This window comes from Hippocampus zosterae, chromosome 11 (genome assembly GCF_025434085.1).
Source record: "Hippocampus zosterae strain Florida chromosome 11, ASM2543408v3, whole genome shotgun sequence".
Lineage (NCBI taxonomy): Eukaryota > Metazoa > Chordata > Actinopteri > Syngnathiformes > Syngnathidae > Hippocampus > Hippocampus zosterae.
Genome location: NC_067461.1, coordinates 5,575,812 through 5,589,948, shown reverse-complemented (window position 1 = coordinate 5,589,948; position 14,137 = coordinate 5,575,812). Strand labels below are relative to the sequence as shown.

The 14,137-nt window shown below is 45.0% G+C and overlaps 2 protein-coding genes across 3 annotated transcripts; one reads left to right on the top strand and one right to left on the bottom strand.

The window, feature by feature from the left end:
* Nucleotides 1–631: 631 nt before the first annotated feature.
* On the bottom strand, nucleotides 632–4,786 carry LOC127610127 (tripartite motif-containing protein 16-like). The gene is made up of 8 exons (XM_052079893.1): nucleotides 4,769–4,786; nucleotides 4,226–4,650; nucleotides 4,010–4,105; nucleotides 3,416–3,649; nucleotides 3,082–3,241; nucleotides 2,885–2,998; nucleotides 2,234–2,370; nucleotides 632–1,922 (listed from the first exon to the last, which is right to left on the bottom strand). The coding sequence occupies exons 2-8, from the start codon at nucleotides 4,622–4,624 to the stop codon at nucleotides 1,539–1,541; spliced, it is 1,524 nt and encodes a 507-aa protein (XP_051935853.1). The 5' UTR covers nucleotides 4,625–4,650; nucleotides 4,769–4,786; the 3' UTR covers nucleotides 632–1,538.
* Nucleotides 4,787–5,759: 973 nt separating this feature from the next.
* Nucleotides 5,760–13,612, top strand: si:ch211-198a12.6 (uncharacterized protein LOC563253 homolog). 2 transcript variants are annotated; one of them, XR_007964750.1, is made up of 2 exons: nucleotides 5,760–5,909; nucleotides 8,743–9,391. XR_007964750.1 is itself a non-coding variant. In XM_052079883.1 (2 exons), the coding sequence occupies exon 2, from the start codon at nucleotides 10,549–10,551 to the stop codon at nucleotides 12,226–12,228; it is 1,680 nt and encodes a 559-aa protein (XP_051935843.1). In that variant the 5' UTR covers nucleotides 5,760–5,909; nucleotides 10,428–10,548; the 3' UTR covers nucleotides 12,229–13,612. The 2 variants fall into 2 exon arrangements, 1 of the variants encoding a protein (XP_051935843.1); XM_052079883.1 differs by lacking the exon at nucleotides 8,743–9,391 and adding an exon at nucleotides 10,428–13,612.
* The last annotated feature ends 525 nt before the right edge of the window (nucleotides 13,613–14,137 follow it).

Sequence of the window (14,137 nt, the reverse complement as noted above, 5' to 3'; positions counted from 1 at the left end):
AAAATAAAAACTAATAAACATTGATAAATAACATTAAAACAGGAACGCAAGTTCAAGGTTTTGACAACTTTCTTTTTTTTCAGCACCAGATATATAAAGTATATATCAAATTCATTCAAAAACATAAAAAAATTGGTTTTACTATGTCACTTTTCATTTGTGTCTATAAAACTTTGCTAGAAACATTGAGATTAATGAAACAAAATTCGATTACAAATTATTTAGGAAAATAAAACGTTATGGAAAGTAAGCTCAAAGATACAGAAGATGTTGCCCAAGGTGAACCTGGATATATCTTTCGATAACAATCTGTTTTGCGATTAAATTTTGCCACAGCGGAATTACGTCCGCAATGGTAACGCGATTCAGCAACGTTTCGCACACATTTCTACATTTTTTGGGACAATTAAACACGAACATGTTTCCAGAAACAGCAGTTTCACTTTATTCCGTGGGCGTACTTCAAACATGAATGAGCATTAGTTCTGATTTGGAAAATACTGAATTGGACATCATTTTCCGATTTGTCATTAACGATGGGTGATTAATTTATAAATAGAAAGTACACAACAAAGAGGTTTGTTTTATGTTTTAAATTAGAGGGAAAGGAATACAAAGCCTTTTAATAAACTGTGTTTCTGCTGCCCCCCTGAGCTTTAATGTATTATCTTCACTTTATACAGAACCCTTCGTGGCCAGGAGTCCATCCACGTTGATCATGAATACATTCAACAAATTCCATATCAATATAATACAAAAAAAACCATGTCTCTATTATACGCAACATAAAGTCTGCAAATATTTGAATTTAAAAATCTATTCATCGAATATATTAATACTGACTGTATTGCCAATATTTACATTATATTTACATAACAACGTTACAAAGCACATTAGCCCCTGGATGGATGGATGGATGGATGGATGGATAGATGGATGGAAGTTTTGCTTATCATTAGCACAGGCCTCCCTGCATGTTCTTATACTTGCTTGGGTTTAGACAAATGCATTGCCGGCATGTATCCTATTTCCACATTTGAAGACGTGTGAGTTTTCATGATATTTATTAAAGGTCGCAGTCCATTTCACAAATTCAAAGAGCAAAACCTGCTCGGTGTGACGGAATATGACACATCAAAACCCATACGCTTTTTTTTTTTTTTTGGAGAAGAAATGACATCAGCATGTTGATGTCGCTCATATAATAGTGTAAACTTTATCTGTCAACCAAAAATTGATGATCAAATTCAATGGGGTACACACAACAACTGGGACGAATTTGAGCATTTCCTTTCCCTTTCAGTCAGTCAACAAAAGGCCCGATTCTCAGGGGTTTCGAATGATGATCCTGAATGATGATCCCCGGGTGTGTGGGGTGTGCTGCCTCTTACATGTCAGCCATATATGCCAGACTTCTGGTTTGGGGTGGAGACTCGCACTTGTTGGCGATATGGTTACGTGTATGCTTTGCTGTGTTCGTCATTTTGAAAACACCAAAGACACGCTTTTTAAATGGCACTCACATTAATTCTGCTCTCCTATAGTCTAATGCTGGTACCGTACCCCCACACACTGAAAGCTGGGTACACCGCTTCAGTAAAAGTAGTGCGGACCTGGTACAGAAGCTGCATGGTATCAGATACCGTGTAAAACGCCAGCACCCCCGCCACATGATCCAAGTAGACGCCAATGCGAGACGACTTGCGGACAGGTAGGTCTGTGTTCTTGTTGTTGTGCACAAAGGAGAACTTGGACTGTGAGCAGTAGAGGCTCCAGGATTTGTCATTCCAACCTAGACTGCACACGTTGTTGTTTCCTTTTCGGAAAATTCCCCGATAGGTGATGGCCACATCGATCTCCGATCCCTTCCAGCCCACCTCCCAGTAGTAGCGACTCCCGGCCAGGCCCTCTTTGCAAAGCACCTGGTACCGAGGGAAGGAAACACACAATCAGTACTCTGAGTGAGTTAAAGAGCGTCAGGTCGCGATTCAGCGCCATCTTGTGGCATCTTGGTACAGAGGAACTATGTTAAAGTAAGTTGAGGAGCTTCATGTGATGCTTTGGCACCATTTTGTGTGTATGGGGGGGTTGTTTTGTGGAAGGTGATAGTGACGGAAGTCTACACTGTAAAAACCCAAGTTAAAAAAACAACTTCAAAACCAGGTAAGATGTGGGCGCAAAGGATGAACCGACAATGATTTGCGGAAAGAAAACACTAATATTAAGTGCTTACCTGCTGCCAGTGGTCAAATCGTTCCGGGTGGTCAGGGTAATTCTTTGGCACACTCTTCATTGTGGCGGTCCGGTTGCCCTCGAAGAGGTGAAGGTTGCGGTGCACAGTGTTGACATCCAGAATCGGCTGGCAAGAATCTAAAAAAAAAAGTGACAAATTGATTGGTGGGAGACATGTTGATTTTTTTTATGTCACGTTGGGTCGCCGGTCAATCACAGGACACGTTTATCAACTTGTTGAGTGATTCTGTCAAGTTGTTGAAGTAACACCTGTGTTTGTTTCTCCCATTTCACCAAACCTGTTCTGTCAGGTGTGCTATTATAATGCTAGCTTCAGTTCCGACCCCGACGTGATGTTATTACGATCCATGTTTAGCTTTTTTCCCCAATGGGACAAATCCCCCTCTGTTCTCTGGAATCTCATTTGGTTCTGACTTAAAACCTCTAGAACTTGTCTTTAAATTTGAGCAAGTGAGAAATGCTAAGTTTTCCAATGGTCTTTTCCAAATCTTCTCAAAGTCTTCTGATGTACAGGTAATTTCACCCAGACTTGTGTAAATATGAACAGTTTGTGAGTTTACTTCATAATAAAATGGAAGGGGGAAAAAAACACAAGTATTGGATTCCACATTTTTTGTTCAGGATAACTTACATCTCATGAAATCTTCTCTGGTCTTGGGTTCTTCCATCATCCTTGACTCGGTTACAAACAACGATTCCCTCTTTAATTTTTTGTCACTTTCTTCTGTGATGTAGACTTCTTTCACTAGAGACAAAACCAATCGGAAAGTGACAGTTCAAGGAGAGAAGCCAATGAACGGTGTGGCAAGGCAAGATAAACCTGCCAACCTGCTGCAGAGATTTTAGTCGTTTCTCTCTTGCTGATTTCCTCCACTTGTAACTTCAGGGCCGCGATGGCTCTCTTTGTGGCCTCGAAGGAGTAATTGGGAGCAATGCTGACGTTGTTCAGGTCCTCGTAGCCCGAAGGACCAGATAGGGACTGCCAACTCTGATAAGAAACAAAGTGGAACGTGTACGGATGAGCTGTGATGGTGTTTCACTATTTATAAAAAGAAAAACGTGACTAAAAACATTTGATCACAATTAAATAAATAATAGCAAGTGCCACGGCACTTGCGAGCTTTATTTTTCTCTCCCCCTTTTCTTTAAAGGTTGTGCTCACCTGCAGAAAGTGTATGTGGTCGTCGGTGTGCGACAGCTTCTCCAAGTCGGTGTGTCTCTTCCTCAGCAGCGTGATCTCTTCCTCCAAGCGGTTCAGGAGAATTTCCCCGCGGTTCACGGTGGTTCTCTCGTGCAAGCGGACCATCTCCTTGACTTCGTTGTACTTCCTCTCAAAGGAGAGGAGAAGCTCCGTGAAGATCCGCTCGTTCTCCTCCAGGACTGAGTCAGCTGAGTGCTGATGATGTTTGAAAAGAAACATGGAAAAACATGAGTTTGTCAGGATCTGAATTTATTTCTTCCCGAAGACAAAATCAATGCGATTGAATTCTGTTGCGAACCAAAACAGGAGCACCTACGTAAGTACAAAAGTGGCACAGACAGGCTAACGAATAGCATCGGTGTAGCGGTGTTGTTAGCAAAGGATATTTAAACACAACCGGTGGGGTAACATATTGACAGACATAATATCAGTACTCAAAGTAAAATGTTATTGGTTTCCTATTTTTCTTTACAATAAAAAAAAACTTCATTTGACATAAAAGTATCTGCAGCGATGGAAAGAAATTTTCTGAACATCCTAACTGAGAGCCATTACTTTGACAGCTTCCGCTGCTTGTCTGAGATCCTGCCACTTTTTGACCCTCTCGTCAATCCTCTGCTGGGATTTGTGCAGCGTGGTGCCAAGTTGTTTCTATGGAGGAAATGATATATCATTAAACATTAGGCTGCAGGATTTGAGTATTTCGGGTTTTCATCCTGAAATTTCACACAAAAACACAAAATTATGAATTCTTGATGGTGTACCACTCACTTGTTTCTCAGTCCTTTCAGTTCCAGCCGGGACGATGTCATGGTGCTTGTGCTCATCCATCATACACAGGACGCACACAGACGTCTGGTCTGTACGACAAAAGGCCTCCAGCAACTTGTCGTGCTGAGCGCAGATCTTCTCCCTCATCTGGCCAGTAGCTTTGACCAGTTTGTGCTTCATCAGCGCCGGGTAGTCGTAGTGAGACTGGAGGTGGATCTCGCAGTAAGATGCCAGGCACACCAAGCAGGACTTTTCGGCCGTCTGCTTCGTGGTGGTGCAGAAGTCGCAAAGGACCTCGCCGCGTTTGGCCTGCGTCCTGTTCTGGCTGCGGTTTGTGGAGCGACGGTCTCTCTCTGCGGTGCTGTATCGGTCCAAATCCAAAGTGCTGTTGTGGGACATTATTCCTTGGAGTCAGAAACGATGTCCTGTTAAAATGAAAAACAAATATATATATATATATATATATATATATATATATATATATATATATATATATATATAGTTATATATTCACAGTTAAAGAACAGCCAAAAACTCACTAACGCATAAGCAAGTAACAAGAAAGAGTCAGTTCCTTAGGTTAGCTACTTCTGTGAAACTCTAACTGACGTGTGTGACAGAATGTGAGCTATGTGGTCTGTTCACACTGTAAAACCAGTATTCCCAGTCAAATGAATAGGTGGGTGGCGCTACCTGAAACTAAAACAAACACGTGCTCCTTGACTTTAAACGTACAAGTAGTCATGAACTAACACTCAGAAGCCAGATATTAAAAGTCCACCTAGATAGCAGTTTAGAAAACTAACCGGTCTAAAATGGTTGAATTAGCCTTTAAGTGAAATACAATTGAACTGCGCTAACAAACATACTGGACTCGACTAATAAAGAGAGAGAGAGAGAGAGAGCAGCAGTCTGGCCATTCTCGTTCTTGCAGTTATTAACGTTTTATGCATTTGTGGATTTTTTTTCCTCTGCGACTTTGAAATGTCCGACTGCACTTGAATGCACCTTACGTCTTGCGTAAGAGACCCCGCTTCTTCCAAACAAGTGCCACATTATAGAATGACGGCGTAATTGATGGCTAAAAAAATGTTAGGGAACCCCCCCTCACCCCACCCCACCCCTCACCCCCAACTGCTCATGTCGAAAGCCCATTGTAAAACACATTTTTAATAGTTGGCTTTTGATACCTGCATGCGACTTGATTTTGGTTTTACATTATTGTGTTCTATTAATAGAGTTGAGTTGAATTGGGTTTTACTGAACGGATGAGGGGTAATCAAAGGATTGGTTCCAAACAAACCCCGATTGTATAATGTTATAAAGGCTGCTTTTACTTGAAAGATTTTGAGGGCCAGGCACCGATGATGTGGTCGTTTTGTTACCTTGATGCGCAGCTCCTCGGCTGCAGGAGGCGATAGCGGCCTGGGTGGCGTGTGGAAACGACAACACTTGCATTTCGCTAAAGCGCATCGGCGGTCCGACGTTGGCGCCAGATGAGCACTGTGGCGCCAGCTCGGCACAACACGCTAGTGTACCCCGGACACAAACAGTCGGACGCTTAGACCAGACGAACACATCCTAAACGAGACTCACAACAAGCCGGACTTTCTTTATCTTGTCTTATAAACGCGAGCGATCTCGTCGTTTGTGTCTTAGTTCCACGCCAGAAGAAGGCAGAAAGGTGGGTGGGTGCATATATATATGTGTGTGGAACACGTAAACTATTGTGATCTTTCCCTCCCGATCGCTTTAGTATTTAGGAATGGGCTCATCTTTAGAGGCAATGGATTCACTTAGTTGGGAAATGACGCCGATCCTTGCACGGACGCCCATATTTGTGCTTTCGTGTTATAGTTGTTAAAGCAGCCTGCGAACTCTGTCATGGAAAAATACAGGGCCTCGACCCACTATGCACATTGTTGTATTATTATTATGATTATTAAAGGCTTGAAACGCGATGTTACCCCGTTCTCGCTCTCTCTCCCTCGGCTGTTGTTTTTTGTAGTCGTTTTTGCAGTACGGTGCATAAACGATAATATGAAAATGGCGTCAATTCCATAGGCATATGTTAATGTAGTCAAACGGTTGGTTTAATGAATAAGGAGCTACGATGTTAAAAGTCCTCACGTGGTGGTTACGGGGGGAACCACGGAGGATAGCAGAGGCGGCTTAGCCGACGGGTTAGCTTGGCACGCGGCTACGTAGCTGACCCGCTAACGTCGGCTGGAGCTGCTTAGCCATTAAAGGCCGCCATTGAAAGGGGTGCCGCAGTCCACCAAGACTGTTTGGTTGTGCATGCTATAGACGCAGCGCAAACCAAGCTATGGTGTCTATTTGATGAAGTTTGGAAACTGATATTAAATCGAGACATGAGTGTGAGCTAGCGTGACATATATGGGTTTGTTTAAAAGCAAAAGTCAACCTTGACTGGCTTTCCCCTCCTTTTTCCTCGTCCCCGATGTTAGTCATCTTTGTCCCTCATCCGCTACTAGCACAACTCTTATTAGCTTGCTAACTTTACCTTTAGCTTTCAAGACAGTCGCGTCATTTTCATTTTTAAGTGACCAAGACCCTTTTTAAGAAGACGTTTGTATTTTGTCACAGACGCGGGGCGGTTGACTTATTTGGACAAGGCTCGAGGCTTTGCTGTTGATCCAATGCGGTTTGGGGAGGGCGGAAGCTAAGTTGGCTTACGTTAGCTCGCGGCAGCCATCTTACGCGAGCATTGTAGTCCTTGCGCTGGCTAGTTGCTGGTGTGGCACAACAAGATGGCCTGTTAATACGCACGCAACAAGGCAATTTCCGCGTCGACAACCGCGCCCTTTAATCGCACCCAAATACTTTTTCTTCCTAATTTCAAACAGGACTTTTTTTCGACGTCGTAAGTACCACTCGCTAGTCTGTTGGTTTCGTCGGTGTTTTTGCTACGAGGCTAGTTAGCGGGCTAAATGGCGACCACTTAGCCGCTAATACAAAGCTGCCATGGCGTTCACCATTTTCACCTCACCTCGTCCGTTGCCAGCTAACTAGCGGCTACCGGAGCTATTGTAGCCGTTTTGGGGGACATGCTATTGAGCCACCGGTCCAACGTTTTAATCGTAAAACGCCGCTTTGACAATGCCGAGGATCAAACTCGTTATTGCGTCGGGTGGTGAACAAAGAGTCGCGCGGGTTGAAAGCGGTTCAGGCCGGCTGGCCTGTCGCTTTGCGGATTAAACTACTCTCGAGAGCGCGATGACAAATTTGGCTACTTTGATGCTGTTGAGCTCGTTATGATTGCTAACCTAGCCTGCTAATTGACTCTTAGCCTTTATATTGGCTTTGGAGCATTTGCTAATTGGAACCGTGTTCCCCAATTAATTCAAAGGCACTTGGTTGCAAAATACTGCAAAGGTATGTCGGTATTTATGACGGGGAAGCCCACGTGGGCATTTTAAAAGGTTGATTTTTAACATAGCCACTTTCTACGTTTAAACTATTCACACTTTGTTCGTCATGCATGTTTGTAAGTTTAAGTAAATTAAAACGTGCCCCTAATTGTTGGGCAAATTTGTTGATAGGGAAGCATTTTGAAGGGCCATTTCGACAAAGACTCTTATTCAAAGCACTAAGCTTTACTACATTAAAACACGCTTCTCACGTGTTAATGCAATGTATGTGGGTATTCATAGATATGCACCTGTATATATATATATATATTTTTTAGAAAAAGCCGTAACTACCTGATTACTGCTTCATATTTTTTTGCACCGCCTCCCGCCAATGTATTCATAATTTCTTGCACGCTCTTATTTGAAATAGGCGTGCACCACTAATTGCTTAACAGTTGTTTAAAGGGGCATTTCTTCTGAATATGTATATTCAAGCAATAAACCTTCTTTGTTATACATTGAAACAGGCTTACTTCCTGGTATTTATCATGAACGACATCATGAACATAGTTTACAGGTGCATTTTTTTCCCACGCTCTGTGCTTGCATGTACCTTTTGAGTTCAATAATTTTTAGGACAACTAAGGTGTGACCCGTAGCATTTCAATGGGAGATTTCCTCTGTGACGATGTATATTACAAAAGTTAAGCCAAGTCCAAAAAAAAAAGTGACCCGTAGACTATTTTATTTGTTTTTCCACAATTTGTGCTTGAGTCACCTAGACCGTATAGTTTAAAAGTGAGGTGTTCGTTAAAGTTGTTGAGCATTTCAATGGGGCGTTTTCTTTGTGGAGATGTATAGAAAAGCAAGAACCCAAGTCACAGCCTCCTCGCATTTCAGTGGTTTAATCAGAGGGAGACTAGTGACAGTGATGCACTTCTTTCAAATGTGTCTTTGTGACATGACTTCTATGATAAGAACGGACTCTTACAATTCCTTCGAACCGGCGCTTGATCTTATTCTTTCCGCGCGCGCTCCAAGTTGTTCTTTGCGGACAATGAACTGTTGTTTTTCCCCTCTCCCTTCTAAATATATTTGACCCAAAACATGTCAGAATGGATATTAAAGTGAGTCTCTTTACAGATATCTCAGCGTTCCTGTGATCGCCACAGCTGAAGATCTGCCCTTTACTCTTTATTCTCCAACAAGCCATTTGTCTATTTACAAGACACTTTCAGGCAAGTATATCCATTTGGAATAAAATGGAATGGTTTAAGCAAAATAATAATCATAATAATAATAAACATCCTGGAAGTACGAATGCGCTCCGGGGGAGATAGGCTAGCGAGTGTAAAAAGTGTCCGGGGATGAAATGCATTGGGCTAAGCGGCGGAACGCCACAGCCTCTGTGGCGCATATTAAAACCGCTGATGATAATACTTGTTACGATAATGATAAATACAGGATGAAAGACTTTTTTTCCCTCTTTGTAAGGTGTGTGAATCTTACTAATGGAACCATGTTAAATTGAGGGGGAGAGAATTCGGCTACGAGGCCATTCAGTGCCTTTTTTTTTTGTAATCCATTTTAATGGCTTAAATGGCTCAGCTGACTTCAGTGTCAAGAGGCCATTTTTTTGTGTAACTAGTTGTATTGATGTGCGAGTACATCGCACGTTTATGAATGGCCCACAACCACAGAAGTTGTTTGTGCAGTGATGTAAGAACCACAAAGTCACAAGAAGACGCGCTCGTTTACTGCCACACTGACTTGATTTTCATGCGATTAACTTTTGTTTGTTTTTTTTACGGGTCCCTACAAATGCGCACTGTCATTTTGACTACATCGAAACGAATCGCTTTGGCTTGCGTGCAAATTTTGGTTTCTTCGCTTTAACAAACTCATTTAAGTCAGTCAACGCGCTGACTTAAATGAGAAATTCAGTGCAAGAGACTCTGCGGCCTTTGTTTTCTAAATGTAAGCTTTTTGTCACTTTGACATATACTGTCCAAAAAACAAAAAATATCTGCAACGTTAATTGAAAAATGAAATCTTAAACTGAGTTTATTACTAGTGTAACACGATAATGCTGATTTCCGAGCTGTAGCAGGAGCCAAATGGAGAAGGGGGCAAAAGTACATACAGCCTGATTGTGAATATTATTTTAAATTTATAATTGTTTTGGCAAGCCAAAGACGAGACTTGGTCGACTTGCTCTACTAAGTCCTTTTTTGTTGATCTAGTGATATCATGTGTCTCGTGTAGCGGGCAATTGCGTAATCATGTCTAGAAGCAAATTGGAGAACAGGACTTGGATTCACTCTTCGCGAGTTTTGCTTCCAAGTATTTTTTTTTCTTGTTAAAAGAATAACACAGACCTAACACCTCTGCGGCACTACTTTGCTCAGCACATTTAGGAGAATCCCATTCCAGACATCAATTTCCTATACCACACGCACACCTTTGGGTCAAGGGTTAACTGGAGTCTATCCCAGCTGACCAGCATACAAACAAACACCTGCTCACTCGCATGCGACAACCCAAGGAAAATGTAACAAGTAAGAGGGGAAGAAACTAGCCTGGGGAGAACATGCTTACTCCACATGGGAGGACCAAAGCAGTCCAGAACCTCTCAACCGGCAGTTCCACTTACAAACCCGCAGCCTAAAACTCATTACATCCAATAGACCAAGATGGCGCCCGCCCAGAAGTCAAATGAACAAACCCGTTGAGGGCGAGAGCGGCACAACAAATGTTGCGTAACGTGATCGAGAAGTTGGACTCGGGATGATGTCGTTAAAATTGCTGCGTTTTGGCCTCTCTTCCAGGTCTGCGAAGTGACAAACCGCACCGGCGTCGTGCGCGTCAAAAGCAAGATCGGCACCCCGATTCTCAGTCGAGTTACCGTCCGGCAAAAAAACGGAGGTCGTGGGGCTGGAGTGTGTGCTCATGGCGGAGTCGGAGACTGAATGTGACACACCCGGCCTTGACACGCTTGGGTCGGAGTGTGTCATAGCCCACAGCCATGTCGACCTGCACTACGGAGCCGAGACGGAAATCATGACTGAGGAAAAGCGTGGTCTGGAGTTGGAGATCCACGGCACCGAACTCAAAATCCAAGGGCTGGGCACGGACCTGGGCGCCGTGGCCTGCGTGGACGCCATCGTGGAGACGGACCACGATTACATCAAGGTGGAGCACGATGACATGCACTGCTTCGCCGGCGCGGAGATCAAGACGTCGACGGGCGAGGCCCTGCTCGGCGAGGTGCTCCTCAAAACGGAGAGCGAGCACGAGGTGAAGGTGGAGTCGGATCACGGCGGCGAGCTGACGGTGGAGTCGGAGAACGGCGTCATCATCCACGAGGCGCACGGCCTGCAGTGCAACGAGTGCGGCGAGATCTTCGGCAGCATCTCGGACCTCCACCAGCACTTTGAGATCCACAAGGACCTCAACCCGTACATCTGCGTCCACTGCGGCGAGAGCTTTGCCGTGGAGGCCAGTCTCAAGCAGCACATGAAGATCCACATGAAAGAGAAGCCCTACGTGCCGCCGGGTGTGGAGATCATGGGCAAGGACGTCATCGACGCCTTCAGCCTCAAGTCCCACCAGATGATCCACTTGCCCGACAAGCCCCACCGGTGCACCGAGTGCGGCAAGAGCTTCGCGGCGGCCATCACCCTGCGGGAGCACATGAAGATGCACTCGGAGGACAAGCCGTACAAGTGCACCCAGTGCAGGAAGAGCTTCGTCCGCAGGAGGCACCTGAAGAAGCACCAGGAGGTCCACGCCCGCGAGAAGCCGTACACCTGCGGCCAGTGCGGCAAAGGCTTCGCCACCACCTCCAACCTGAAGCAGCACCAGAAGACCCACGCCGCCCACGCGGCCCACGTCGGCGTGGTGCTCGCCGACAAGCCCCACCGCTGCACGCAGTGCGGCAAGTGCTTCGCCGCCGCCGCCACCCTGCGCGAGCACCAGCGGATCCACTCGGGCGAGAAGCCGTACAAGTGCAACATGTGCCGCAAGAGCTTCGTCCGCAAGCGCCACCTGAAGAAGCACCAGCAGGTCCACGCCGGCGGCAAGCCCTACACGTGCAGGCACTGCAACAAGGGCTTCAACCACTCCTCTTCCCTCTCGCGCCACCACAAGACCCACCAGCAGGGGCCCGTCTTCTCGCCGCCGCAGCCCGGCAAGCCCATGACCTACGGCAACCCGCCCAAGCAGCGGGTGCACCTGCAAGGGGAGAAGCCCTACATGTGCCACCACTGCGACAAGGGCTTCAACCATTCCTCCTCGCTGTCGCGGCACCAGCGGGTCCACTCCGAGGGCAAGGGCTACACCTGCGGCCACTGCGGCAAGATCTTCAACCACTCGTCGTCGCTGGCGCGCCACCAGAGGGTCCACCTGGAGAACAAGCAGCAGGCGGCGCCGCAGTCGCCGCCGCTGCCCCTCCCGCTGGCCACGCCCGAGCAGTACAGCGCCATCGCCTCGCCCAAGGTGTACCCCAACAACGCCTTCCCCAAGCAACACCTTCTCTCCGTGGAGAAGCCCTACCGCTGCAATCAGTGCGGGAAAGGCTTCAACCATTCGTCCTCCCTCTCTAGACATCACCGAATCCATTTAGAGTAGCTCCCGCTCCTCCGCAAGCAAATCCCCGGCTTTTCGCGTAACTCCCACCAAACCCCCGCCACGAGACCAGTTGGGCCGACTCCGCTTTTGTACGCGGTCCGGTCGGCTCCAGTGAGGAGGACCAGTCGAGGGAAACGGACAAAGACGACGTGACCGGAAGGACTTGATTGGCTATTCAGAGCAGAAGCTGCGGGGAAGCGTCGCTTGGATTCTTTGTTCTCTCTTGCGCAGGAACTCCATTTTGAACACTTTTAAAAAATAAAACCGGAAAAAAAAGTACGCCCGTCTGTTTTGGGATGAAGATGCTCAGCGGTGAGCACAGGAGCTTTTTCGACTTGGTTCAAGGCTAGTGACAATTAGTCATTTTTCACCCTTGCCACCTGTGTGAAGCAAATTCACTGTAAATAATTATTGATTTATTTTATAAATGTATAGGTGACTAGTGTGCTGTTCCAAAAAAGATTACATTTTTGATAGTAAGACCCACTTTTTTTCCTCTTTTATTTTTATTTTTTTTTAGCCCCACTTTCAGTTCAATGGGTTGCGGGGATTTTCAAGCAGGAGCAGTTGAATTTGCCACCATGTATATTTATGAGGTTATTTTCTTGTATGTCTACCATGACGTGGTCTGTACAGAGAGCAATACTGGCCGACTTAACTGATGTGCTAATGACGCGCAGCCACACGACAGTTCCTGACAGAGAATAAACACCTGGTTAGCATATTTCACCAGTCTCCATTTCTTCCTTATTCCCGACCCAAAATAACTTGTTTATAGACTATAGATAGCAGTTACTCCTGTTGACTATCACAATCTGATTTCAAGGCTTGTGCATACTAAACAAAAATCTATGAGAAAAGGTTTTCCAGGACTTTGCATTATGCTCAACTTGTATGTGTAAAAAAAAAAAACTTTTACAAACATATTTTTTTAGATATGGCTTGGGTTATATGAAAGGGAGCAAATGTTTTTATGGGAGGGCACAGCAAGCAATATTAAGTTACTTCCCATTGTTTTTTTTTTAAATCTGTAGCATAGTTTTTTTGTTAGCTAGGTGCCTTATTGCATGCTGTGTAGAAATGGATGCTGAGCTGTTAAAGGAAGAACGTTTTGTTGTTTTTAGTTGTCATTCATACCCTTCATTTAATTTGTCAATGTCTCGTTTTATTTTTTTGCTTTCATGTATACTTTTCGTGTTTGCACTGTATAGTGTCTTTATTTTCTCCCATTTTCTGTTCCTCTTGTAAATGGCCCAATTCTTGAGAGGGAAAAACATGTAAAAGAATCCATGCGGGCTTCTCTTTTAAGGGCAAACCTTGTAACATCTTTTCCCCTTTTTATCGGAGTGGCACATATATGGATAAATAAAGGTCATTGACTCGCTTCTGGTGTCCTGTAGAATTTGATTTTACAGCACATTGGTCTAGGATGGCTGTTTTACAGATTTGGGGAGTTCAAATCTGTGTTTCCCTTGGCTTGTGTGGGTTAATTCCCACATTCCCCAAAACATGCATGTTATTGGCAATGTTTGTATGTATGGCAATGTATAATGTTTGCGGTCAGCCATTACCTTGAGTTTAATGTTCCATCAAAGGTCTACCACCACGTTCAGCAAGTACAGATTCCACTGTAGAAAATGGAAGTCACAAAGCATTAGAACTGACGGGTTTCACCGAGTTCAAGAAAACCATAATCAAAAGCGACGAACACTTGGTATAAACGGAAAAAACCTTGGCGGATGTGATGGGCAGTGACCATGGGCGTTGCATTCCCTCGGCAGTCCAAAAGGTGTCGCTCTTGCTCCATGAAATGGCGCTCAGTGCTGGGAGGTGTTTCTGACCACTCCCCCACCTTCAACCAATGCAAAGTAAGTAGTAATTCTGCGCAATTGGTCATTTCAAACAACAC